Source organism: Chiloscyllium plagiosum, unplaced genomic scaffold (assembly GCF_037043375.1).
Source record: "Chiloscyllium plagiosum isolate Xiang-an unplaced genomic scaffold, Cpla_swu_hap1 HiC_scaffold_46, whole genome shotgun sequence".
Classification (NCBI taxonomy): domain Eukaryota; kingdom Metazoa; phylum Chordata; class Chondrichthyes; order Orectolobiformes; family Hemiscylliidae; genus Chiloscyllium; species Chiloscyllium plagiosum.
The window spans coordinates 6,402,888-6,429,781 of NW_028270184.1; the positions used below are offsets into that span (position 1 = coordinate 6,402,888).

Sequence of the window (26,894 nt, forward strand, 5' to 3'; positions counted from 1 at the left end):
TGTAAAATTAGTATAGGCACTCTTACACTCTGCTTTTGGTCATGTTACAAGATCCGAAGATATTGGAGTGGCATAGTAAGGGAGCTGAATAAAATCTTGGGAATTGAAGTCAAGGTGGATCTGGTATTTCTTCTTCTGGGGCTGCCAAACTTGCCCTCTCTGGGGAACATGGCAAGAGGTTGTGTAACGTTCTTACGCACTGTGCGAGGAAGAACACTCTAATGAATTGGATATTAGAAAAAACCCCAGGTCTTATGGGATGGTGCAGACTGGTGATGTAGCATCTCCCCTGAGACTATCATAAAAATATGGTGCACCACAAAACGGAGCAGTTTTATAAGACGTGGCGATCCTTCCTAAATTATATAGACGCAGACTTATCGGCAACATTAACCAGGGCCATGGTATAGCTGTGGGAATCGGATTGGGTGCCCGTAGGGCCCTGGGAGGGTGAAGTTGTGAAAATATGGGTACAGTGACTGGTGCTCCCAGGGATGGAAGCTTCAGTGGAGGTGCGGTGAGTGAAATAGACTAAGGTAATGTGATGTAATTTAGTTTAACTTGAATTCAGCTTAATTTAACCTTTATTTATTTTGATTGTAGTTTCGTTTCAGTAGATACGTTTGTTCAGGTAGAATAGCAGGTAGTTTATTATTAATAGTGTTGTGATATGACACAGTTGTACTGCCTCTACCCTTTTGTATTCGGGTTTTTAAATATATATATGTAGTTGTTTTTGTAAAAGATTTGCAAAAGATTTTAATAACAATAATGGAAAAACAACATTGGCAATGAGCTTTTCTCCACTAAACTTGGTCTGAAATTTTTTCCTTTGGTTTTTTTGGGAGCAGTGAATTTGTAAAAGAGTTTCTGAGGGTTTTGTGGGTAGATAGATAATTTGCTTCTTGTGGTGGCAAGAATTATGATAATGATTTAAATAAGATAAGTAATTCTAATTCATCACATGTTTATAGGCAACATTAAAATAAAAATAAAGTTAAAATAATAATAGGGTTGCACAGTTATGAAAATCTGGCTGTAAAAATAATTACAACACTTTGTAAAATCTAGATCTTACATACAGAATAAAAATGAAAAGTCTACTACATTCTGCATTTTGTATTAAAATCCAAAGATGATGTTAACAGGTTGTGTTAATTAAATTTTCAGTAATTTACATAATAGTTATCTCTTTTCTAGGATATTGGCTGTGTCACAGTCTATTTGTTCCATACCTTAACTTGTAGAATGGTGTCACTTGTTCCTTATTTCCATTACATATTTACTTCACGGAATCATAGAATGGTGCAGCAAGAGACCCATTGTGTCAGCACTGGCTCTTCATAGAGTCATGAAGATGTACAGCATGGAAACAGACCCTTCAGTCTAACCCGTTCATGCCGACCAGATATCCCAACCCAATCTCGTCCCAATGCCAGCACCCGGCCCATATCCCTCCAAACCCTTCCTATTCATATACCCATCCAGGTGCCTCTTAAATGTTGCAATTGTACCAGCCTCCACCACTTCCTCTGGCAGCTCATTCCATACACGTACCACCCTCTGCATGAAAAAGTTGCCCCTTGGGTCTCTTTCCCCTCTCACCCTAAACCTATGCCCTCTAGTTCTGAACTTCCCGACCCCAGGGAAAATACTGTGTCTATTTACCCTATCCATGCCCCTCATAATTTTGTAAACCTCTATAAGGTCACCCCTCAGCCTCCGCACTCCAGGGAAAACAGCCCCAGTCTGTTCAGCCTCTCCCTATAGCTCAAATCCTCCAACCCTGGCAACATCCTTGTAAATCTTTTCTGAACCCTTTCAAGTTTCACAAGAGGTACAGTTAGTAAGTTTGCAGATGACATCAAAATTGGAGGTGTAGTGGACAGCGAAGAGGGATACCTCCAATTACAACAGGATCTTGACCAGATGGGCCAGTGGGCTGAGAAGTGGCAGATAGAGTTTAATTCAGATAAATGCAAGGTGCTACATTTTGGGAAAGCAAATCTTAGCAGGACTTCTACACTGAATAGTAAGATCCTAGGGAGTGTTGCTGAACAAAGAGACCTTAGAGTGCAGGTTCATAGCTCCTTGAAAGTGGATTCGCAGGTAGATAGGATAGTGAAGAAGGCGTTTGGTATGCTTTCTTTTATTGGTCAGAGTATTGAGTACAGGAGTTGGGAGGTCATGTTGCAGCTGTACAGGACATTGGTTAGGCCACTGTTGGAATATTGCATGCAATTCTGGTCTCCTTCCTATCGTCACATGAGCATTATGATTTGGTGCCATTCTTCTGCCCTTTTCCGATACAATGCCCTCTTGAATGCATCATTTGTGCTTGCTGTTGCCACACTTCCAGGCAGTGCATCCCAGACATGAACAACTCATCGTGTGAACAAGTCTTTTTTTCTTTCTTTTTGCAAATCACTTTAGATCTGTGCTCTCTCCTTCTTGATCCTTCTACCAGTAGGAACAATTTCTCCCTACCTACTCAATCTGGTCACCTCATGATTTTGAAAACTTCTACCATATTTCCTCTTAGCTTCTTCTCTCCAAGGATAACAGTTCTAACCTCTCCAATCCGTCCTCATAACTGAAGTTTCTCATACCTGGAATCTTCTTATAAAATTTCGGTTGGTTATGGCAGCACACAGTGGCATTAGGTGGTGAAATTAAATATTTTTCTCATAAGGTCCATACAGAACTTCTGCTGCCTTATTGAGTGTGTTTTAATATTTGATTTGATATTGGTTTTGCTTGTCTACTTTTGGATATTATTGTATGCAAAATGTATAATTTAAAAATTGTTGGATCTTGTGGTATACACATTTTTAGAAGATCAAAAAGCGTAATGTTGTGTAAATGCACAACATGTTACTCTTATGGTGTATCTGAATCCTTTTAAGGCTACAAAATCAAAATGTTCAGTGTGTATAGCCTCGGGCCAATAAGAATTGTTGCTTGGTGTGAATGCTCTGCAGTTTGTAAAAACATTTGTCAATTTCAAGCTATGTTAAACACTCTGAGGTTTGAGCAAATATATGGGTATATTTGATTTATTCAGTTATGGCAGGCCATTGGTCCTGGAACACTGACCATGGAGAGGTTTGGCGGGGGGGGGGGGGAGGATGTACGTTTTGTCTCCAATTTTGAAGTTCTAGCAACGGCAAAACTGTCAGTGTTTATTCTGGATCAGTGGTGCTGGAAGAGCACAGCAATTCAGGCAGCTTCCGAGGACAGGCAAAATCGACGTTTCGGGCAAAAGCCCTTCATCAGGAATAAAGGCAGAGAGCCTGAAGCGTGGAGAGATAAGCTAGAGGAGGGTGGGGGTGGGGAGAGAATGGCATAGAGTACAATAGGTCAGTGGGGAAGGAGATGAAGGTGATAGGTCAGGGAGGAGAGGGTGGAGTGGATAGGTGGAAAAGGAGCTGGGCAGGTCGGACAAGTCCGGACAGGTCAGGGGATCGAGTTTCTGGAGGTTAGAAGCTAGGATGAGGTGGGGGAAGGGGAAATGAGGAAACTGTTGAAATCCACATTGATGCCCTGGGGTTGAAGTGTTCCGAGGCGTAAGATGAGGCGTTCTTCCTCCAGGCGTCTGGTGGTGAGGGAGCGGCGGTGGAGGAGGCCCAGCACCTCCATATCCTCGGCAGAGTGGGAGGGGGAGTTGAAATGTTGAGCCACTGGGCGATGTGGTTGATTGGTGCGGGTGTCTCGGAGATGTTCCCTAAAGCGCTCTGCTAGGAGGCGTCCAGTCTCCCCAATGTAGAGGAGACCGCATCGGGAGCAACGGATACAATAGATGATATTAGTGGATGTGCAGGTAAAACTTTGATGGATGTGGAAACCTCCTTTGGGGCCTTGGATCGAGGTGAGGGAGGAGGTGTGGGCGCAGGTTTTACAGTTCCTGCGGTGGCAGGGGAAAGTGCCAGGATGGGAGGGTGGGTCGTAGGGGGGCGTGGACCTGACCAGGTAGTCACGGAGGGAACGGTCTTTGCGGAAGGCGGAGAGGGGTGGGGAGGGAAATATATCCCTGGTGGTGGGGTCTGTTTGGAGGTGGCGGAAATGTCGGCGGATGATTTGGTTTATGCGAAGGTTGGTAGGGTGGAAGGTGAGCACCAGGGGCGTTCTGTCCTTGGGCGGTTGGAGGGGTTGGGTCTGAGGGCGGAGGTGCGGGATGTGGATGAGATGCGTTGGAGGGCATCTTTAACCACGTGGGAAGGGAAATTGCGGTCTCTAAAGAAGGAGGCCATCTGGTGTGTTCTATGGTGGAACCGCTCCTCCTGGGAGCAGATACGGCGGAGGCGGAGGAATTGGGAATACGGGATGGCATTTTTGCAAGAGGTAGGGTGGGAAGAGGTGTAATCCAGGTAGCTGTGGGAGTCGGTGGGTTTGTAGAAGATGTCAGTGTCAAGTCGGTCGTCACTGATGGAGATGGAGAGGTCCAGGAAGGGGAGGGAGGTGTCAGAGATGGTCCAGGTAAATTTAAGGTCAGGGTGGAATGTGTTGGTGAAGTTGATGAATTGCTCAACCTCCTCGCGGGAGCACGAGGTGGCGCCAATGCAGTCATCAATGTAGCGGAGGAAGAGGTGGGGAGTGGTGCCGGTGTAATTACGGAAGATCAACTGCTCTACGTTGCCAACAAAGAGACAGGCATAGCTGGGGCCCATACGTGTGCCCATGGCTACCCCTTTGGTCTGGAGGAAGTGGGAGGATTCAAAGGAGAAATTGTTAAGGGTGAGGACCAGTTCGGCCAAACGAATGAGAGTGTCGGTGGAGGGGTACTGTTGGGAACGTCTGGAGAGGAAAAAACGGAGGGCTTGGAGGCCCTGGTCATGGTGAATGGAGGTGTAGAGGGATTGAATATCCATGGTGAAGATGAGGTGTTGGGGGCCGGATAAACGGAAGTCTTGGAGGAGGTGGAGGGCGTGGGTGATGTCTCGAACGTATGTGGGGAGTTCCTGGACTAGGGGGGATAGGACAGTGTCGAGGTAGGTAGAGATGGGTTCAGTGGGGCAGGAGCATGCTGAGACAATGGGTCGGCCAGGGTGGTCAGGCTTGTGGATCTTGGGAAGGAGGTAGAACCGGGCAGTGCGGGGTTCCCGGATGATGAGGTTGGAAGCTGTGGGTGGGAGATCTCCTGAGGTGATGAGGTTCTGTATGGTCTGGGAGATGATGGTTTGGTGATGGGGGGTGGGGTCATGGTCAAGGGGGCGGTAGGAAGAGGTGTCCTCGAGTTGGCGTTTGGCTTCAGCGATGTAGAGGTCTGTGCGCCAGACTACCACTGCGCCCCCTTTGTCCGCTGGCTTGATGGTGAGGTCAGGATTGGAGCAGAGGGATTGGAGGGCTGCGCGTTGTGAGGGTGAGAGGTTGGAGTGGGGGAGGGGGGTCGACAGGTTGAGGCGGTTAATGTCCCGGCGGCAGTTGGAAATGAAGAGGTCGAGGGCAGGTAATAGGCCAGCGCGGGGTGTCCAGGTGGATGCAGTGTGTTGGAGGTGGGCGAAGGGGTCCTCAGAAGGTGGGTGGGAGTCCTGATTGTGAAAGTAAGCTCGGAGGCGGAGGCGACGGAAGAATTGTTCGATGTCACGGCGTGTATTAAATTCATTGATGCGTGGACGGACAGGGACGAAGGTGAGTCCTTTGCTGAGGACTGATCGTTCGTCCTCAGTGAGGGGGAGGTCTGGGGGGATGGTGAAAACTCGGCAGGGCTGGGAGCTGGTGTGGGTGTAGAGCTGGGAGTGGGGTCGGAGCCAATACCTGGAGTGGGTGTGATGGTGGGGGGAATGGGGGTAGAGTCATGAGCAGGGGTAGTGTTCCCCTCGGGGTTCTGGGGGGTGGGGATAGTGACAATGGGGTCTGTGGGGGGCGTGTCAGCAGAATGCAGGTGAGTGGCGCTGGTGGGGGCGGAAGTGGTGGCAGACACGGCAGTAGGGGTGGCGGAAGTCACTGAGCGTGTGGCATCGGCGATGATGTGAGGGCCGGAAGTGGCTGTGGGAGTGGCCATGATGGGGGCAGAAGTGACATCATCAATCAGCGTGGGGGTGGTAGCTGCATCAGCCGCATGGCTAATGGTGTTTCCGAGGCCAGGGGAATCTTCTGGAATGTTCAAGGAGCGCTGGTTATGGAGCTGGGTAGATAAAAGTTTGTTGTACTTACAGTTTTTGATGTTTGAGATGGAATTGAAATACTGTTTGTTGAGAGTATGAATTCTCCTGAGGATGTAGTACAGAGTGGGTCCTTTGCAATTCTGAGAGAGTGTGTCAGTGTTTATTGTCATTACAACTTTCAAATTGACAGCAACCTCTCGAATTTACACATTGTAATTAAAATGTGAAAGTCTAGAAGTTGCCATCAGTGATCCCATACACCTCCACATGGTGCCTTGTTGAAGTCCCCTCTAACAGCAATCATCCAACAGCACTTGAACATACCCTTTTATCCTATAATACTGTACAGAAACCCAAAAATGTTACACCTATTGAATGATGTGTAACTAGGTTTTAACAACGTACTAAATCTTAATATTGAACACCCTCTGATCCAAAAAGCAAAACTGCTATGTTATGTTGGTAGTATATAAATTCCAACAGTATAATTATTTTAAAGTTTGATGATACAATCTAGTCCTGTATATTTCTTTGTTTTTACAAATGAAGAATTTGCATTTTATTCCCTGGTTTGCTGTCAGTCAGAATGATTCAGTATGATTGACAGTTTAGCTTGTTTGATATCATTACCATTTATGGACATTTGGGAATGCCTTAGAGTTGGTGTGAGAATCACACTAGCATAAATAAAGGAGAAACGTGGCTGCGCAGCTGGTGTAGTAGGGAGGGCTTCAAATATGTAGATAATTGGGATGCCTTCTGGGGAAGGTGGGACCTGTACATGAAGGACGGGTTGCACCTGAACTGGAAGGGGACCAATGTCCTGGGTGGAAGGTTTGCTCGAGTGGTTCAGAAGGGTTTAAACTAGTATGGCAGGGGAGTGGGAACCTGAGCTATTTACTGGTGGTGAGAGTTGATGGAGATGAGGCAATAGCAAGAGGTAGCGCAGCCAGTGGGAAGGAATTTCCTGGGAAAGAACGAAGGGATCGGTTAAAGTGTGTTTGCTTTAATGCAAGGAGTATCAGGAATAAAAGTGATGAGCTTAGAGCAGAATCAGTACCTGGTACTATGATGTTGTGGCCACAACAAAGACGTGGGTTTCTCAGGGGCAGGATTGGTTGCTGGATGTTCCAGGGTTTAGAACATTTAAAAATAGGGAGGGGGGAAAAAGAGGAGGGGGTGTAGCACTGCTAATCAGAGAGGGTATCACAACTACAGAAGTTACCATTGTTGAGGAGGGTCTGCCTACTGAGTCAGTATGGGTGGAAATTAGGAACAGTAAGGGAGCAGTCACCTCATTAGGAGTTTACCACAGGCCCCCCAATAGCAGCAGGAAGATTGAAGAAAGCATAGGTCGGCAGATTTTGGAAAAGTGTGAATGTAGTAGGGTTGTTGTAATGGGTGACTTTAACTTTCCCAATATTGATTGGAACCTCCTTCGAGCAGATAGTTTGGAAGGAGCTGTTTTGAAAGGTGTGTTCAGGAGGGTTTCCTAACTCAGTATGTTGACAGGCCGACGAGGGGAGAAGCCATTTTGGATTTGGTGCTCGGCAATGAGCTGGGGCAGGTGTCAGATCTTGCGGTGGGAGAGCATTTGATGATAGTGACCACAACTGTTTCACATTCTACATAGCTATGGAGAAGGAGAGAAGCAGGCACAATGGGAGGATATTTAATAGGGGAAAAGGAAACTATGATGCTATCAGACGTGAGTTGGGAAGCATGGAATGGGAGCAATTGTTCCATGGAAAGGGCACTGTGGACATGTGGAGACTGTTTAAGGAACAGTTGTTGCGAGTGATGCATAAATGTGTTCCTCTGAGACAGGCAAGAAGGGGTAAGATAAAGGAACCTTGGATGACGAGAGCGGTGGAGCTTCTCGTCAAAAGAACGAAGGCAGCTTATGTAAGGTGGAGGAAGCAAGGGTCTTGCTCAGCTCTAGAGGATTATAGGCAGGCGAAGAAGGAGCTCAAAAATGGTCTGAGGAGAGCCAGGACGGGGCACAAAAAAGGCTTGGCAGGAAGGATTAGGGAGAATCTAAAAGTATTTTACACGTATGTGAGGAATAAGAGAATGATCAAAGAAAGAGTAGGGCCGATCAGGGATAGTATAGGGAACTTGTGTATAGAGTCTGAGGAGGTAGGGGAAGCCCTAAATGAGTTTTTCGCTTCTGTCTTTACTAAAGAAAAGGACCTTGTAGTGAATGAAACCATTGAGATGCAGGTAAGCATGCTGGAATGGATAGAGATTGAGGAAGCTGATGTGCTGAAAATTTTGACAAACATTAAGATTGACAAGTCGCCAGGGCCAGACCAGATTTGTCATCGGCTGCTTTGAGAAGCGAGAAATGTGATTGCTTCGCCGCTTGCGAAGATCTTTGCATCCTCGCTCTCCACTGGAGTCGTACCTGAGGACTGGAGGGAGTCAAATGTAATTCCTCTCTTCAAGAAAGGAAATAGGGAAATCCCCGACAATTACAGACAGTCAATCTCATGTCTGTCGTCTGCAAGGTGTTAGAAAGGATTCTGAGGGATAGGATTTTTGACCATCTGGAAAAGCATGGCTTGATTAAATGCAGTCAGCACAGCTTTGTGAGGGGCAGATCATGCCTCACAAATCTTATTGAGTTCTTTGAGGATGCTACTAGACAAGTGGATGAGGGTCGAGTGGTGGATGTGGTGTATATGGACTTCAGCAAAGCATTTGATAAGGTTCCCCATGGTAGGCTCGTTCAGAAGGTCAGGAGGAATGGGATACAGAGAAATTTAGCTGTCTGTATACAGAATTGGTTGGTCGACAGAAGGCAGCGAGTGTTAGTGGAAGGAAAGTATTCTGCCTGGAAGTCAGTGGTGAGTGGTGTTCCACAGGGCTCTGTTCTTGGACCTCTATTCTTTGTAATTTTTATTAATGACTTGGATGAGGAGATTGAAGTATGCGTCAGCAAGTTTGCAGACGACACAAAGGTTGGAGGTGTCATTGACAATACAGAGGACTGTTGTAGGCTGCAGCGTGATGTTGACAGGATGCAGAGATGGGCTGAGTGGTGGGAGATGGAGTTCAACCTGGATAAATGCGAAGTGATGCATTTTGGAAGGTCAAACTTGAAATTTGAGTACAGGATCTTGGCAGTGTGGAGGAACAGCGGGATCTTGGTGTGCAGGTACACAGATCCCTTAAAATTGCCATCCAAGTGGACAGGGTTGTTAAGAAAGCATATGGTGTTTTGGCTTTCATTAACAGGGGGATTGAGTTTAAGAGCCGTGAGATCGTGATGCAGTTCTATAAAACTTTGGTTAGACCGCACTTGGAATACTGTGTCCAGTTCTAGGAAAGACGTGGATGCTTTGGAGAGGGTTCAGAGGAGGTTTAACAGGATGCTGCCTGGAATGGAGGGCTTATCTTACAAAGAGAGGTTGACTGAGCTCGGACTTTTTTCATTGGAAAAAAGAAGGAAGAGAGGGGACCTAACTGAGATGTACAAGATAATGAGAGGCATAGATAGAGTTGATAGCCAGAGACTTTTTCCCAGGGCAGAAATTGTTAACACGAGGGGTCATAGTTTTAAGCTGTTTGGCGGAAAATATAGGGGGGATGTCAGAGGCGGGTTCTTTACGCAGAGAGCATGGAATGCATTGCCAGCAGCAGTTGTGGAAGCGAGGTCATTGGGGATATTTAAGAGACTGCTGGACATGCATATGGTCACAGAAATGTTAGGGTTCTTATATTAGATTTACCTTACATGAGGATCAATGGTTGGCACAACATCGTGGGCTGAAGGGCCTGTTCTGTGCTGTACTGTTCTATGTTCTAAATCCACACTACAGAAATTGGTAGACCTAAGTTAGCTTTTTTCAGGGTCATATTGTCATTTTGCTGCCAGTTGTGAAATCTGTATCTCTCATGTGTCTGCTAAAGACTGGACCATTTTTTCTTTTTGAATTTTCTTTAAATTCATTCATGGGATGGTGGTACAACTGGCTGAGCCAGTATTTATTGCCTGTCCCTAATGGGCAGCTAAGAAACAACCACATTGCAATAGATCTGGAGTCACATGATAGCAGAATTCCTTTCTTAAAAATGGGTATTTGCAACAATCGACAATGATGACCAGGTCAGCTTTTTCTGCCAGTTTGTTTTTTTTAAATTGACTTCAAATTTCACCATCTGCCGAGGTAGGATTTGAACCTATGTGACCAGAACATTAACTGGGGGTCTAGATTATTAGTCTGGTGACATTACCAATGTGCCTTGTCATCCCATAACTATGTGAGTGGGATATATGGAGCAAAAATGGCAGTTTTTAATGGAGCATGCCTGTTTAACCATTTGTTTTAATTAATGAAGAAAAAAATCCAGACTTCTTTTTTGTTGCACAATCTGCCCACCTGATCTTCCCTGTGTTCTCTTTCTGAGTGATTATTTTCACCCAAATCAAAAGAAAGAATGAGCTCTGCAGCTTGCAGAGTAGCATTAACAAAGATCTGGGTGCAGGATGTTTGTTTAGGATTAAAGTATGGCAAAGGTGGCAGTTACGTCAACCCATCAGACACTTAGGCATCAAGTATTGAACTATCAATGGTATGGATAATTGGGTATTAAAGCATCAGTAATAGAGTTAACAAGGTATTAAAGCATCTGTAATAGAATAAATTGGATATTAAGGTAACAATGCCATAGATAATCGGGTATTAAAATAAATGGCCTAGACAATCAGGCATTAAAATATCAGTTACTTAGATAAATATTGAAGCATCAGTGATTAGCTCATTGTCTAATATTACAAGTAGCTATTTAAAGTATTCCCCTTAAGAGTATCCAATAAGCTAAAGCCTCTAAAATAAATTAATGCACTTAATCAAGATTAATTACTTCAATTAGATTAAAGTACAAAATTAGCAAACCTGTATTTTAGACATTGCTATATTTTGTGCTGTTCATTTGGATACTTGAAGATTTGTCCTTTCTGTTACAATAAACTAGGGCAGGTATGCTATTTTTATAAATATATTGAGCATGAACTTGCAAATTCATTGGGGAAAGATGTGTGAATGAGGTCAGGTTATAAATGTACACAGTTAGTGGAATTGAAGGATGAGTTCTACTAAAACTGTCATGTGGGCTGATTTCTTGGTCAAGAGTTACACATTCAAAGATCCAGATCATGTTACAAAGCGATTAGGGCTGGGAAACAAAAATGTCTGCGTAAATCAGTAACAAGCCCTGAACAATACGTGCAACTTTTGAAAAGAGGCTCTCACTGTCCTGCCGTTTCATATGCTGCACAATGAGGAAGGTACATAATGAAAAACTGTATCTGGGGACTTGGATTCAAATCCCAATATGGCAAATGGTGAAATTTGAATTCAATAAAAATCTGGAATTTAGAGTTTAATAATGACCATGAAACTGTTGTTAATTGTCAGGTAAAACCTGTCTGGTTCACTAAGGTCCTTTAAGAGAAGAAACTACTATCTTTACCCAGTCTTGCCTACTTGTGACTGCAGACCCACAGCAATGCGGTTGATTCTTAACAGTTAGGAATGGGCAATAAATGTTGACCTAGCCAGCGATGCCCAAATCCTGAGAATGAATAAAAATAAACGAATTCAGGTCAAGTTTCTGACAAACTGAAGGAAGTAATTGCAAGTTTATCTATTTATGTAGACCCATCTCCTGTGGGTCTAAGCTACATTGTGTGTGAATAATTGAGCTGATTTAGTTTCATGCTTTCTGTCTGTTGAATTTTTCTCCTTCACATGCAGGAAATAAGACTTCTGTCTGTTGGGCTTTTACCTGTTCTCCTCAACATCTTCTGATTAGTGTCTTGGCTTTGAACTTGTATTGGGAGTTGGTGAGCGGCTGTGATTGTTTAGAATTGGTATGGTGTCTGTGACCTTGTTACGCTTCTGGTATTTGCCATAAGCTAATCGTGACTGCCATTAAAATTGCACATGCCACCGAAAATGTTCACTGACTCTTCAAGAAGCATCAGGAAGCAGGTTGTTTGGCATTTAATTCATGTTCACAATGTTGTTCCATTCTGTTACATTTTTCCATCACCCAGGAGTACCGTTTGTCAGCTTTGAAGGCTAACATTGGACTGTTTTGCTAAGACTTGTGACCTGTCCTCCATTTCAATGTTTGTTGTTCTGCTAACCTCTGGTTTTTGAAATTTCTGGTTTCAAATCCATATGACAGCCTTTAAGTTGTTTATAATGAATTGCTATACCTGGTGCTATATCTGTATCAGGGTAGTCGAAAGGATTTTAAATCAGTTCTTTTAAATGTTGTTAAGTTCTGCTCCCAAGATTTAAAATTCACATTTTGAAGCATTTGGGGATGCGGATGAAAACTCAATACAGAAGAAATTGGATCCACTTAAATCCTGAGAGAGTGTTATCTGCATACCATATCAGCGAGACTCATAGGCAGTTTCTTAAATCCGTGCACTAAGCATTTCAGCATTATAAAGGTTTCTGAGGTTAACCATCATTGGATACCAATCCTAGGAGCAGGGTGGCTGGTTTTGATACTAGTTCAACTTGTCAATTCCCAGAGTGTGGGTTCTTTAATGAAGGGACTTGGCCACAATGACGTTGGACAATAAATCAATGCCATACGTAGCCCACTAACAAGGATAGCGTGGTGCGCTTTATTTCATTTTAATGGGGCGTTATAAAGTAGTATAAAATTTGCTGTGAATTACTGAATTTATTCTCATGATCTATAAAACAAATTAGCCTGTTGGTTTGCAATGAGTGTTCATCAGTCTAACTCTCTAGGATGGTGAACTGTGTTTGGGATTACAATCTACAATGCACACTTTCTCAGGCGAAGCTTGGGGAGGGAATATGTTAGGTGTCAAATAAATTGCCAAACCCCTGACCCACCAGGAAAGCTCAATCAGTCAAATGCCAATCAACGTAAGAGCTGAAACAGAAATTGCTAGAGAAACTCAGCATGTCCAGTCAAATCGGTGGAGAGAAAGCAGAACCAGCATTTCCGGTCCAGTGGCTCTTCTTCAGAATGTTTCTGTTTTGGTTTTGCATTTCCAGCATCCACAGTTCTTTGTTTTTGTTACCTCAACTTAAGAGCTGACTGCCTGGCTTCGGCGAGCTTGTTGACCTATTGCACACCTCAATAATAGCCCCCGGTTCACCAGAAGCTGGCAGTGTATCAAAGCCTGACAACCTTTGGGTTTTGAAGACCACTGGTCAAGACATACACCTCAGGAGACCAAAGAGCCAGAAGTTTGGCCTTTCTCTTTTGCTTCTCAAAATGCTGTGGGTCGCAGGGAGGCAAGGGCCAGGATGAGTTTGAAAGGCTGGCTCACCTGACCGTACTTCCGATTGCCAACAGATTGGAGCCTTAATTGTGGAGTTGAGTCATTATGTCATAAAGCTAGGCATAAGACAGTAAAGATCAACTTCTGATTATATGTGATGCAAGATCAGCTAATCGTAAAGACTAATGGTGCTGAAGCCAAGGGAATACCTATTGCAGAAACAGAATTCATAGCAATGCTATTTTCGACAACACTCCAGAGCTAGTAAAATGTACTCTGATGCTGCTGTACATCTGTACCTTATGCTCTGAATGAAGTTGATGATTTGTAGTAACTCCATTGATGTACATTAAATATAAATCGTACTTCCTGTAAGTTTAATTGAGTGGCTATAAAAGTGCCTAAAAGAAACTAGAATTATTGTATTGTGGACAAGCTTACTATTGGGTATGCTCAGTTGAACTTTGAAGTAATATTTCATCTAATGCATTTAATTTAATTGGAGGATGTGCCTTGGAGAGCAATGCCTTAAAAGTTTGATGTTTCCTACATTACAATGATGACTAGACTATAAAAACTACTTCATTGGTTGTAAAACTCTTTGAGATGTCTTCTGGTTGTGTAAAGTGCGATATAAATGCAAGGCTTTCTTTCTTCCACGTAGAAAGTGAGGACTGCAGATGCTGGAGATCAGAGTTGAGAGTGTGGTGCTGGAAAAGCACAGCAGGTCAGACAGCATCCAAGGAGCAAGAGAATTGATGTTTCAGGCATAAACCCTTCATCAGGAATGCAGGGCTGATGAAGGGCTTGTACCTGAAATGTCGATTCTCCTACTCCTCGGATGCTGCCTGAACTGCTGTCCTTTGTTTCTTCCATGGTAATATTATCTTTATTATATACTAAGCAAAAAACTTAAAATCAAAGATATTCATGTAAATTGAAATATCTCCAGAAATCCATCTGATGGGTAGTGCTTGCTAATTGTTATTTTAATTTGTAACATGGGTGATTTTATGGCAGTAAGGATACCATCCAGCGGTGTGTAATAACATCTCTGAACAGGAAGACAAAACATCTGTGTTTGTAAGAGCTTTTGTGGCCCCATGGTAGTATCCCTACCTCTGTGTCAGGAGATCTAGGTTCAAGTCCCACTTGTTTTAAAGGTATGGAATAACACCCCCTGAACAGGTGATTAGAAAATATTTAAGAGCAAAGTTCTTGGTACAGGTGATCTAATGTTTTTTTAAATACAGCTGAGTTTTTGCACCCTCCAACTCCAATTTGATATAGCCCCTCTCTTATTCCCTATCTTTCCCTTTTATTGTTGCTGCACTTCCCCGGTATGTAGTGTTTGTAATTTGTTATTTTATTTGATGAAATGGGTGACTTGGTGCTTGGAAAAAACAGCTATCTTCTACCCCCATTTGAGTGTTGGCTGCTTGACAGGAAAAGGATGCAGAAGTGAAAGGTGGAAACTGATATTTGCATTATGACATAGATGTACAATAAAAGCTTTGTAAATCTCTGGAAATCTTTTGTTGTTTAATTCAACATAAGGATATTGATGTTTGAAGCAGTAGGAGCCATAATTTGAGTTGTCACCTTTTGTGGATAATAGTTCAGGTTTTGATCATCATGATACTCACTTCATTACGAAAGAATTTGTAATCCAATGCTTCAATTCTGCTATACAGTAGGTTAACCCTCGCGCTGACAGTCGAAAGATTGACTGTAACATGTTCCATTCTGATGCTTTCTTTGCAATTGTGACATTGTTTTGTATGAGCATTTTTAGAGAAAATGAAAGCATATTGTTTACAAAAACTCTTTTCAGTAGTGATATGTTGAATCCCTGAAAGGAATTCAATTAAATTATAGGCTCTGCTCTCCCTTCATTATTGTAAAATCAGTAAATAATTTCTTCAGTTCATCTAACTGTTGCTAAAATCCACAACCAGTCTGGAAATTGCTAAAAGCTAAATGACCTGTAAAATGATCTACCTTTGTTCAGCAACATGTAATAAATAGCCCAGGATTCGATACAATTATTCAAGAGAAACCCTTAGCTCAATTTGATGTAACATTGCAAGTGTGAATCTGCAGGACCATTCAAACATTAAGGCATCAGTATGTGGTCTACCAGACAACAGTGAAGTACCAAGGTGCTGCAAAAGCAATGCTAACTGAACTGCAAGTTGAGAATAATACTTATGAGTTGAGGGCTGACAGCACGGTGCATTTTGATGGTAAAATTGATCCTTACTATCCATATAATGGGAGGATTAAAATATCCATCCAATACAGATTCTTCAATAACATCCAATGAATCATGATCATTGTGTAAATTCAGTCATATGTAACTCAATTCCAAGAGATACATTTACTTTGGCATTTGTTAAAATGCACTTATGAAATGCCGCTATGCATTTTTCTCTTACGTGGGAGAGGTAAATAGAAAACGGTAAATAGTGTACTTGCCCACCAAGAACATCCAATAAAAGATAAAGGTTAACAAATTGCTACCTTTTGAAAAGGTCCGGATTGATACCCAACCATAAAGGGAGCCAAATTTTAGAGACCAAACATCTGATCCTGCTCTGTGGTCTCCAAAGTATTTGATTAGATTAGGTTCCCTACAGTGTGGGAACAGGCCATTTGACCTAACTGGTCCACACCGACCCTCCGAAGAGGAGCCCACCCAGACCCATTTCCCTCTGACTAATGCACGTAACATTATGGACAATTTAGCATGACCAATTTACCTGACCTGCACATCTTTGGGAGGAAGCCAGAACACCCAGAGGAAACCCCACGCAGACATTGGGAGGTTGTGTAAACTCCATACAGACAGTCCCCTGAAGCTGGAATCAGCCCGGGTCCCTGGCGCTGTGAGGCACCAGTGCTAACCACTGAGCCACCATGCCGCCCTCCTTCTGCATGGCCTTCCCTTTGAGATCATGTCTGTGGGGTGATGAATGATTTCAGCCTTGCTCTCCAACAAGCCAGTCAGTCATTGGTCTTGGCCAGATTGTTACTCAAAAAAGGGGAAAATTTGAAGGGGAATTAAGGGACAAGTTTTCCACGCAGAGGGTGATGTGTGTCTGGAATGAACTGCTGGAGGAAGTGGTGGAGGCAGGTACAACTACAACATTTAAAAGGCATGTGGATGTGTACATGAATAGGAAGGGTTTAGAGGGATATGGGCCAAATACTGGCAAATGGGACTAGATTAATTTAGGATACCTGGTTGGCATGGCGAGTTGGACTGAAGAGTCTGTTTCCGTGCTGTATAAACTCTGACACTTTCGTTGGGCAACAGTGTTTTATGCCCAGAACATGCTCTGTCCAATCTGTGTGTGACAGTCCTAACCATAACTGACTTGTAATTCCAGCAGGCATTGTATTTGCCCTGTGGCAAAGTGCCCACTGAAGCCTCTATTAAACAGTACAAATCATTACAATACATATATAGTGCTCCTTTGCTATTTTAATGGAAGACTTCACCTTTTTTTTAAGCTGATACTTCTTTTAACCAAAGAGGCAAAGGACCAACAGTTTATACATTCCTGGTCAAGTGAAAAATTTATCTTTACATCCAGTCTGTCAGAATTTTATACATTTCAATCAGATCCCTTTTCATTCTTCTAATCTCCAGTGGACACCTGTTCCAATCAACCTCCTCTCTCCTCGTGGGTCCAACCTGCCAACACTGAAATCAGTCTGGCGAACCTTTGCTGCATTGTCTCAATCATAGATGGAAACACACCCAAGCCCACTCCTGTCTTCATTTAAAGTCAGCACACATGCAATTTCTCACAGGCATCACTGTTTAGAAATCAGAAAACAGAATACTAGCTGACCTCCTCTGAACAACTCAAAACATCCTCAGACGCTGCCTGACCTGCTATGCTTTTCCAGCAACACACTCTCGACTCTGATCTCCAGCATCTGCAGTCCTCCCTTTGTCCAACTCAAAACTGAAGCCAATTTTGGTTTCTTCAACTGCTGGTGTAGATGAGCTCATCTAATTCAACTGGGATCAAATGTTGAACCTTCAGTTTCTCTGTTCCTTGAGTGATACATTTTCCCACTAAATCTTTAAAGAAGATCATTGCCTAGCAACAATTGAACTATATATAGGCTACCAATGGGTTTTTGGTACTAAACTAATTTACCTTTTGATATTCTATTCTTTTTGCCTCTTACAGTTAAATTTAGTGTGTTTGACAGTTCATTTTATCTGAATCTGAACAGAAGGTGCCCAGTCTGGATCATGCCACTGAAAGAACTGGCCCATTGCAAAAAAAATTCAGTTGTCTCTCAGTTCTGTATTGTCAGATCTTTGGAAGAAGTTGGATGATTAGTGGGACGCATCAATTTGCTGCTCCAATTGATTTAATTTTCAACAGGAAGCCTGTAATCTGTCTTTAGCTTAGTTTATAATGGTACTAGCCAATTTGTAGCCAAAGTGCAGAGCTCTTTCACTTGCGGGTTGGGTAGAATTGTCAGGAAATTCACCCTAAGCCATTGGCAAACCTGGGAACTGGCTATTAAGTGACATATGTCTTGGAAGCAGATAGTTGTCTGTTGACCTTTCGCCTGAGGAATATTTTGTGGCTCAAGGAGACCCAAAAAAACCAATACATGACTTTATGTGCAATTATAAACCTCAGAATCTCAAAAAGCAAAGTTTGCTTCAGTAAAAGCACGAAATGTTTTATCCAGGGTATTCATAATTTTTGGCACTGAGCATGTCCACAGTGTCATCGGTACAAGGACAGTGATACCAAACGCCAACACTGGTTATCCACTGATCTCTATCAATTTGCCTTTCCGGACTCTATGGCAGAATTTAAACATGGTTTTCTGTTCTTTTTTGTTGCAGGATGAACTGGCTGAAATCTGTGGGCAGCCCAATGTCTCGGATTGACAAAGCCCAATTCTCAGACGAGAGAGAGATCTCCAAACTGGATTTTAATAACTTCTCAACCAGATACTAGGATGTTGCAATAACTGGTGCTTGCTGAAACTTTGTTAATATCATCTTTAATGCCATACAGCTTGGAGAGGGAGAAAGAGGGGACATTTGTTGAATATGAGGGTTTGGAGAGTAACTTACTGAGAGAGTAAGGGGTGTAAGTTGCTTGCTATTCATGATTTTTTTTTGTTTTGATTCCCCCAATAAATTCTGAGTCTTTCCTGTCTTTGGGGTCTGGCAATCAATCTCCATGCATTTCTTTTATTTTAAAAACTGTTTATGCTGACAACATATTCAGCTCCATCAAAGTTAAGATTTCAATTGGTTCACCAGATGCTACAAGGAATTTTGTTGAGCAGAGGTGCAATGCTTCCTTTTCCTTTTAGTGAAGGTTGGGGACAAATCATCTGTCTCTCCATCTTTCATAAGATTTGTTTATTGCATTGTGGCTCCATGTAGTCCAAGTATTGCGAGTATACAGCTATAACTACCTCTTCACTTTAATTTTATGTTTTTTAAAAGCAGAGATCAGTCACCAGTCATCTGCTGGTCACTTGTCTCTGAGGTTATTCTGGTGCCAGGTCTAATGTAGGTCACTTCAGCTTTTTGATAGGTTGGCCGATTTGCATCATAAATGCTGCTGGAGAGCTGACTCTTGCATGCTAAAATCATCAGCACTGCAATAGCACAATGGTTTTTAGTAACTACTTAAAACAGCATCACTGTTAGTAATTTTTAAATGATAGAACTTATATGCTTTATACTTTTGTTGATGGTTCTCACATTTGGTGTAAACTGCTTTTATTAAACTGGAAGAGAAAATCTAATTGCGAGGGTTGTCTGAAATTTATAGTTTATGGGCATCATGCTATACTTCACTGCTGATTGCAGGATTGAATCATGTAATTAAAATTGTTTTGGATGTAAGTTTGCTCACTGAGCTAGAAGGTTCGTTTTCAGACGTCACCTAGTATGGTGACGAAACATCATCAGTGAGCCTCCGGTGAAGCACTGGTAGTATGGCCCACTTTTTATGTGTTTACGTTTCCTTGGGTTGGTGATATCATTTCCTGTGGTGATGTCATATCCTGTTCTTTTTCTCAGGGGCTGGTAAATGGGATCCATCTAACAACTGCTGCCTCACAGCGCCAGAGACCCGGGTTCAATTCCTGTCTCAGGCGACTGACTGTGTGGAGTTTGTACATTCTCCCTGTGTTTGCGTTGGTTTCCTCTGGGTGTTCCGGTTTCCTCTGACAGTCCAAAAATGTGCAGGTTAGGTGAATTGGCCATGCTAAATTGCCCGTAGTGTTAGGTGAAGGGGTAAATGCAGGGGAATGGGTCTGGGTGGGTTGCGCTTCGGCGGGTCGGTGTGGACTTGTTGGGCTGAAGGGCCTGTTTCCACACTGTAAGTAATCTAAAACGAACACAGTGACTTGGATCCCATTTACCACCCCTGAGAAAAAGCACAGGAAATAACGTCACCACAGGAAATGACATCACCAACCCAAGGAAACCTAAACACATAAATAAAAAGTGGGCCATACCACTAGTGCTTCATTGGAGGCTCACTGATGATGTTACCTAGTATGGTGATGAAAAGTCTGAAAATGAACCATCCAGCTCAGCTAGCAAACCTATATCCAGAGCCTCAACCTGAGCTACAAATCTTCTTAAAACCCACTAAAATTGTTTTATAGGTTACTGTCACTATAATTTTGACACTGTTCAACATATCAGCCCCTGTTAAGTGTTATGTCATTTTGAGTCCTTGCAGATGACAATTGAGAAATTCCAAGTTCTTCATCTATTTTTCAATCCAGAATACCCTGTACAATAAATGACACAAAAGCCAGATGCTGGATTCTTCAAGCAAAAACAGAAAATGCAAAATTTACTCAACAGATCGGACAGTATTTGTGGAGGAAGAACCAGTTACTGTTTCAGGTTGATGACCTCTTGTCAGAATTGGCAGAAGATAGAGATGTAATGGATTTTTAAGCACATGCACAGGCAGAGAGAAGGTGTGGGTAAGAGTTGGGTTCCTGACACAGAGGTAATGTCACTGGACAAATAGTGGAATTTAGATTCAGTTAATAAAATCTGATATTGGAAGCAAGTCCTAGAAATGGTGACCATGAAATTATTGTTGGTAAGTCTCCATCTGGTTCACTAAAGGAAGAACATCAGTCATCTTTACCCAGTCTGGCCAACATGTGACGCCAGATCCACAACTGCGTGAATAAGTTTTAACTGAATTTTTGGAATGGCTGAACAAGACACTGTATTCAAGGGCAGTTAGGGAGCTTTGGAGCAATTAGAGATGGGAAACAAATGCTGCTGTGTCAATGATCACTACTTCCTATCAATGAGAACCTTAGAAAGGTGGTGAGGAGGACTTAACAACAGGATAAGGTGAAAGGCTGGGCTAATGAATGTTGAAAAATGTGGCTGGTAATGAGACTAACAAATTTTTAAAAAGCAACTGTAAGTGAAAACTTCTATTTGCATAAAAACAGAAAGTACTGGAAATACCAATCAGGTCTGGTAGCATCTGTGAGAGAAAAAGAGAGGTTGTGACTATTTATCACAACTTCTCAGTTTTCTCCATTTACCTAAATCCTTTTCACACACAATCATTTTCCTTGTAATAGGGTGAGGGAATGCAAGTATGTTAGGCAGAAGCCAGGACAGGTCCGAGATGAGGGAATTTGAAAATCTGTTCAAAGATATATGACTAAATATCATTTCATTTTGGAAAGTGCAAATGGTCTAAAATAGAATTAGGGCCTACTGAGGTAATCCTTAATTCTGCCAAATGATAAGGAAGTCCTTGACACTTCATGAGCTGTTTGTCAGCACTTGTTCAGATGGCTGCAGCAGGATTAGAATGCAAGCTGTCTCCATTACCTCCAAACCTAAGGAAACATAGACTGTCTGAAAGAATGATCTAGCCCAGGCTGGCTCAGCTTCACTCCTTTAATAGAGTGACTTGATAGAGGTGTACAAGATGATTAGGGGTTTAGATAGGGTCGACAGTGAGAATCTTTTTCCACGTATGGAGTCAGCTATTACAAGGGGGCATAGCTTTAAATTAAGGGGGGGTAGGTATAGGACAGATGTTAGGGGTAGATTCTTTACTCAGCGAGTCGTGAGTTCATGGAATGCCCTGCCAGTAGCAGTGGTGGACTCTCCTTCATTATGGGCATTTAAATGTGCATTGGATAGGCATATGGAGGATAGTGGGCTAGTGTAGGTTAGGTGGGCTTGGATCGGCGTAACATCGAGGGCCAAAGGGCCTGTACTGCGCTGTATTCTTCTATGTTCTATGTAATAATTGTAAAATACTGCAGATGCTGGAACTCTGAGATCAAAACAAAATGCTGCAGAAACTGAGCAAGACTGGCAACATCTGTGGGGAGAGACAGAGAGAGAGAGTTAATGTTTTGAGTCTAATATGGCTTCTTCAAAGCTGAAAGAAACTCCTGCTCAGGTAGCATGAGTCCAGTAATGCCGAGAGTGCACACTACCTAAAAGAAATAAGCCTTGTGTGAAACTGGAGCACTTGTTGCTGTGTATGAAATTTAGCTGGAGAAGATGCAGAGAAAAAAGTCAATATTTTATACCAAAAAGGAAAATGAGGTAAGTAACAATATGAAAGATAAAGGATATGTTAATAGAGCATAGAAGGGCAGTATGGTGGATCAGTGGCTCGCACAGCTGCCTCACAGCACCAGAGACCGAGGCTCGATTCCAGCCTTGGGCAACTATCCGTGTGGAGTTTGCACATTCTCCCCATGTCTGCATGAGTTTCCTCCCACAATCCAAAGATGTGCAGGTTGGGTGAATTGGCCATGCTAAATTGCCATATAGTGTTCAGGGGTGTGTAGGTTAGGTGCATTAGTCAGGGATAAATATAGGATAGAGGAATGGGTCTGGTTGGGTTACTCTTCGGAGGGTGAACTTGTAGGGCTGAAGGACCTGTTTCCACACAGGGATTCTATTTGTAGGGATTCTGTATTTAAAAAAAAAAGAAAAGAACAGCACAGCACAGGAATGGGCCCTTCTGTCCACGATATTGTGCTGAATGTAATGCCAAATCAAACTAATCACTTCTGCCTGCCTTGGTTCATATTCCTCCATTCCTTGCATATCCATGTGCTTATCTAAAAGTCCCTTCAATGCCCCTATTGTATCTGCCTCCACCACCACCTCTGGCAGCATGTTCCAGATTCCTACCACTCTGTGTAAAAAATAACTTGTCCCTCACATCTCCTTTGAACTTTCACCCTCTCATCCTAAAGCATGCCCCCTCATATTAGATACTTCAACTCTGGGAAGAAGATTCTGATTGTCAACCCTATCTATGTATCTCATAATTTTATAGACTTCTATCAAGTCTCCCCTCAGCCTGTGCTGCTCCAGAGAAAACAATCTGAGTTTTTCTAGCTTCTCCTTATAGCTCATACTCTCTAATCCAGGCAACATCCTGGTAAACCTCAGATTTTTTTGTGATATTGTTTGACGGACAAACATTGATAACCCCTGCTCTTCTGTGAAGTAGTAGCTGTAACATCTTTCATGTCCACCTGACTGTGCAGACTTCAGTTTTTAAATATCCTCTCTGAAAGGTGTCGCCTCCTGTCACTACCACATTATATCAGCCTATATTTATTATGCAAATCATTGGAATGGTTTTTGGACTCTAAGTGGAAATCTTTACTCGCTGAAATACAGCTGACATTAACAATGGAAGGTAGCTGCGCCAGAGATGGGGAAAAGAAGGCCAAGGAGACTGCAGTAACAACAATTTAAACCCTTCAAGATATAACAAATGTAACTGACCCCTGGTGAAGTAAAGTTCTTTCCGAAGGTACCTGGAGTTTCTGTATCCTTCCCTGTGGTCTATTGTTGAAAAATGTGTTGCTGGAAAAGCGCAGCAGGTCAGGCAGCATTCAAGGAGCAGAATCGATGTTTCGGGCATAGGCCTGTGGTCTATTGTTGTTTATTTCTGACAGCAAATACCAGTTTCTCAGTGACTTATAGGATATCACAACTCAATCCAGGCTGACATCATGCAGGTTCCAGGAAAGTGAGTGCTGGTTGATTTATTTTCTACAATCTACAAATACTGGTAACATTTCAAAAGTGCTTAACTGGTATATATAAATGCACACCACTCATTCTTTCATATTTCACTTCTGTCTGTTCTTCCTTGTACCATCTATCTTTTATTCCTTCCTTTTATCCTTTTCCTCTTTTGAAACCTTTATAAGAGAATTGAGTAAATATCTGAAATGCTAAAGTTTGCAGGGAAAAAAACAGGAGTGGGATTAAATGAATTGCTATTGCAAAGAACTAATATGGACACAATGAGCTGAATAATCTTCAGTACTGTAACAATTTGTCCATCTGTCTTTCCTTCTTTACACAGTACTTGAAAATAGGTGCCTTGACCCGTAAAAGTGTTTTACAGATTAGCATAAGCTTTAGCACAGAGCAGCAGATAAACTTGGGACCTTCAAGCGAATGAGAGTCAATACTGCAGTAGATAGACTTTTGTTTACTGAGCTATCCAGAGAACCACAGTGTTGTCTTTAAATTTCATAACAGAGTACATTATAATGTGAACTAACCAAGAGGAGATTGGTCTATTTTACTCATTCCTTGCCTGACAGTTTTGACTGACAGCCTAGCCCTTGCGTTTATTTTTCCTTTTCCCTCCAGGGTACCCTATTGCTCACAGGGTTGGTGGCGAGATTCATGTTAGATCAGAACAGATCATCTCCACTTGGCTTTGCCTGCTGTCCCAACAGCTTGTCTGCTATTAACCTGCAGGTAAGGAACTGTGATCTAATTACTAAAAAAAGGATTGAGGCTGCATGCAGCTATTACATCTGACACCATTCTGTCAGCCACCAGGGATTTTCTCACTATTGGTCACTCTACAAAAGAAGACCTCACTACCGTGAGATACTTGAGATAAGCAGCAGACATGTAAGCTCTTTCAATGGATTCATTGTAAAATAATTATAATACAATAAAACAGGAACAGAAATAGGCCAGTCAGCTAATTGAGTCTATTCCACTATTTAATGAGATCATGGTTGATCTGATACCCTCAACCCCACTTTCCTGCCTTTTTCCCATAATCTCTGATACCTTTACTGATTAAAAATCTATCACAACCTTGAATATACTTAACAACCCAACCTCCGCACTCCTCCGTGGTGAACAATTCCACAGATTCATTACCCAATGAGAGAAAGAAATCCTCTCTTTTAAATGGGTAACCCCTTAATCTGAGATTATGGCCCCTGGTCCTAGATTCTCCCACAAGGGGAATCAACATCTCTGCATCTAGCCTCTGAAACCCCCTAAGTACTTTGTTTGTTTCAATAAATCTTTTCTCATTCATATAAACTCCAATGAGTAAAAGTCCAACCTAATCAACCTCTCTTGGTAGGAAAATGCCTCCATACCTGGAATCAGCTGAGTAAACTTTCTCTGGACTGCCTCCAATGTCAGTATATCTTTCCTTAGATAAGGGACAACACTGTTCACAGTATTCGAACTGTGTTCAGACAAATATACATTGGTCAAGTAATAATTTATAAGTACACTTCTTTGGTAAATACAGTGAAGTGGCTAATTGCCCTACTTTGGAGTCATAGAGCTTACAGCATGGAAACAGACCCTTCAGTTGAACTCATCCATGCTGAACAGATATCCTAAATTAATCTACTTCCATTTGCCAGCATTTGTTCCTTATCCCTCTCAACCTTTCCTATTCACGTACGCATCCAGATATCTTTTAAATGTTGTAATTGTAACAGCCTCCTCCATTCCCTCTTGCAGTTCATTCTATACATGCATCACCCTCTGTGTGAAAAAGTTGCCCTTCCCTTTTAAACCTTTCCCCTCTCACCTTAAACCAAATGCCATCTAACGTTGGACTCCATTACCCTGGGGAAAAGACCTTGCTATTCACCCTATCTATGCCCTTTATGATTTTATAAACTTCTATGGGGTCATGCCTCACCCTGCACACTTCAGGGAAAATAGCCCCAGCCTATTCAGCCTCTCCCTGTAGCTCAAACCCTCCAACCCTGGCAACGTATAGTAAATCTTTTTCTGAACCTTTTCAAGTTTCACAACATCCTTCCTATAGCAGAGAGACCACAACTGAAAGCAGTATTTCAAAAGTGGCCTAATGTATGGCTGCAACATGACCTCCCAACTCCTATACTCATTGGACTGACCAATAAAAGGGTGAAGCTAGAAAGTACCACAATCCAACCACCCTCCTCCCCTTCCCATTTTATCAAATAATCTAAATTAGAAAGATATAAAAAAACAGGAGTAACCCATACAGTCCCTGGAACCTATACTTCAACGTGATCTTATTCCTATATATTCTACACTTCCATATTCCTACATCATGCCCCATGATCTTTTTCATGCCCAAAGGCCATTATGCTCTGTTTTGAATGTACCCTAATTGCTGATGATCCACAGCTCATTTGGGTAGAGAATTATAGTTCCCTAATGTTCTAAAATTGAATACAGTGGCAAGTGAGTGGTTCCCTATTTTGGTTTCAATTAAAAATACCTAACCTACCTCATTCCTGAGGCAGTAGGGATCATGCATAGTTTTTGTGATCTGTCAAACAATTTTTCACCTCCCATTCTAGCCACAATTAGATAATGAAAAATTATCATTAGGAATGAAAAAAAGAAAGGGTGTGGGGGCACTACTGGAAAGTTGGCTTGGCACCTGCAAAACTAGAGTGTCAGGGCATGTTTACATAATTTCCAAGAATGATTGCACCTCCTATCCAGAAGTCCATTCCATTTTTTGATCCATCCTTGTGTTGGGAGTTTAATAATATTGTTGCACAGTTTTCCTTGCCGGTTTTAACCTGCACTCCCTTGCCCTACTTTCTTGGCATACTTTGAAATAGTATTTAGGTTTTACTTTTTCTCGAACATTCACTGCTTTAGATAAATTCACCTGTCATTTGTCTTCTTCCAAAATGGGAGATCCCAGATTTTAAGCAGTTCTTCCTCATGATTCACTCTTGTTTTGGTAACAGTGTGGGAGTCAAAGGATGAGAAGGACACACTTGGCTTGAAATCACATTCTGACATTGTTTTGTTTCACAGGTTGAGACCCTAACTATAGCTCCTCTGCACTAAACTTGTCTAAGATGCATCGTTCATGTTAATTCTTACAACAGGCTTCTCCCTCCATTGTTCTGTGCACCCTTCTTCAGTTCAAAGATAAGGTTCTGTTCAGAGTTATGAAATCCAAAATAAATCGTTACTGTAAATGCAGAATTGCCTGGAATTATCCAGAGAATAGGTTGCACTTAACATCCTGACTTCTTCTGAATTATTCCCAATGCTCCGTTACTGAAATTTGCCATTACCAAAGTTATGATGACGGATCAGAACCCTCATGCAATTCCAAAGGCTTTAAAAAAACGTAAGATAAGTAGTACAAAAAGAGAAAAAAAAACTGTGAATG

General features: G+C 42.3%; 1 protein-coding gene across 2 annotated transcripts in view; it reads left to right on the forward strand.

Annotated features, from left to right (window-relative positions):
* LOC122543853 (acylphosphatase-2-like) overlaps nucleotides 1–18,600 on the forward strand; it is a 43,996-nt gene extending 25,396 nt beyond the window's left edge. For both annotated transcript variants that reach the window (XM_087983850.1, XM_043682685.2), the window contains exon 4: nucleotides 18,275–18,600. In XM_087983850.1, the coding sequence (XP_087839976.1) occupies nucleotides 18,275–18,389 (115 nt within the window). In that variant the 3' untranslated portion in view covers nucleotides 18,390–18,600. The remainder of the gene's footprint in view (nucleotides 1–18,274) is intronic.
* Nucleotides 18,601–26,894: the final 8,294 nt, after the last annotated feature.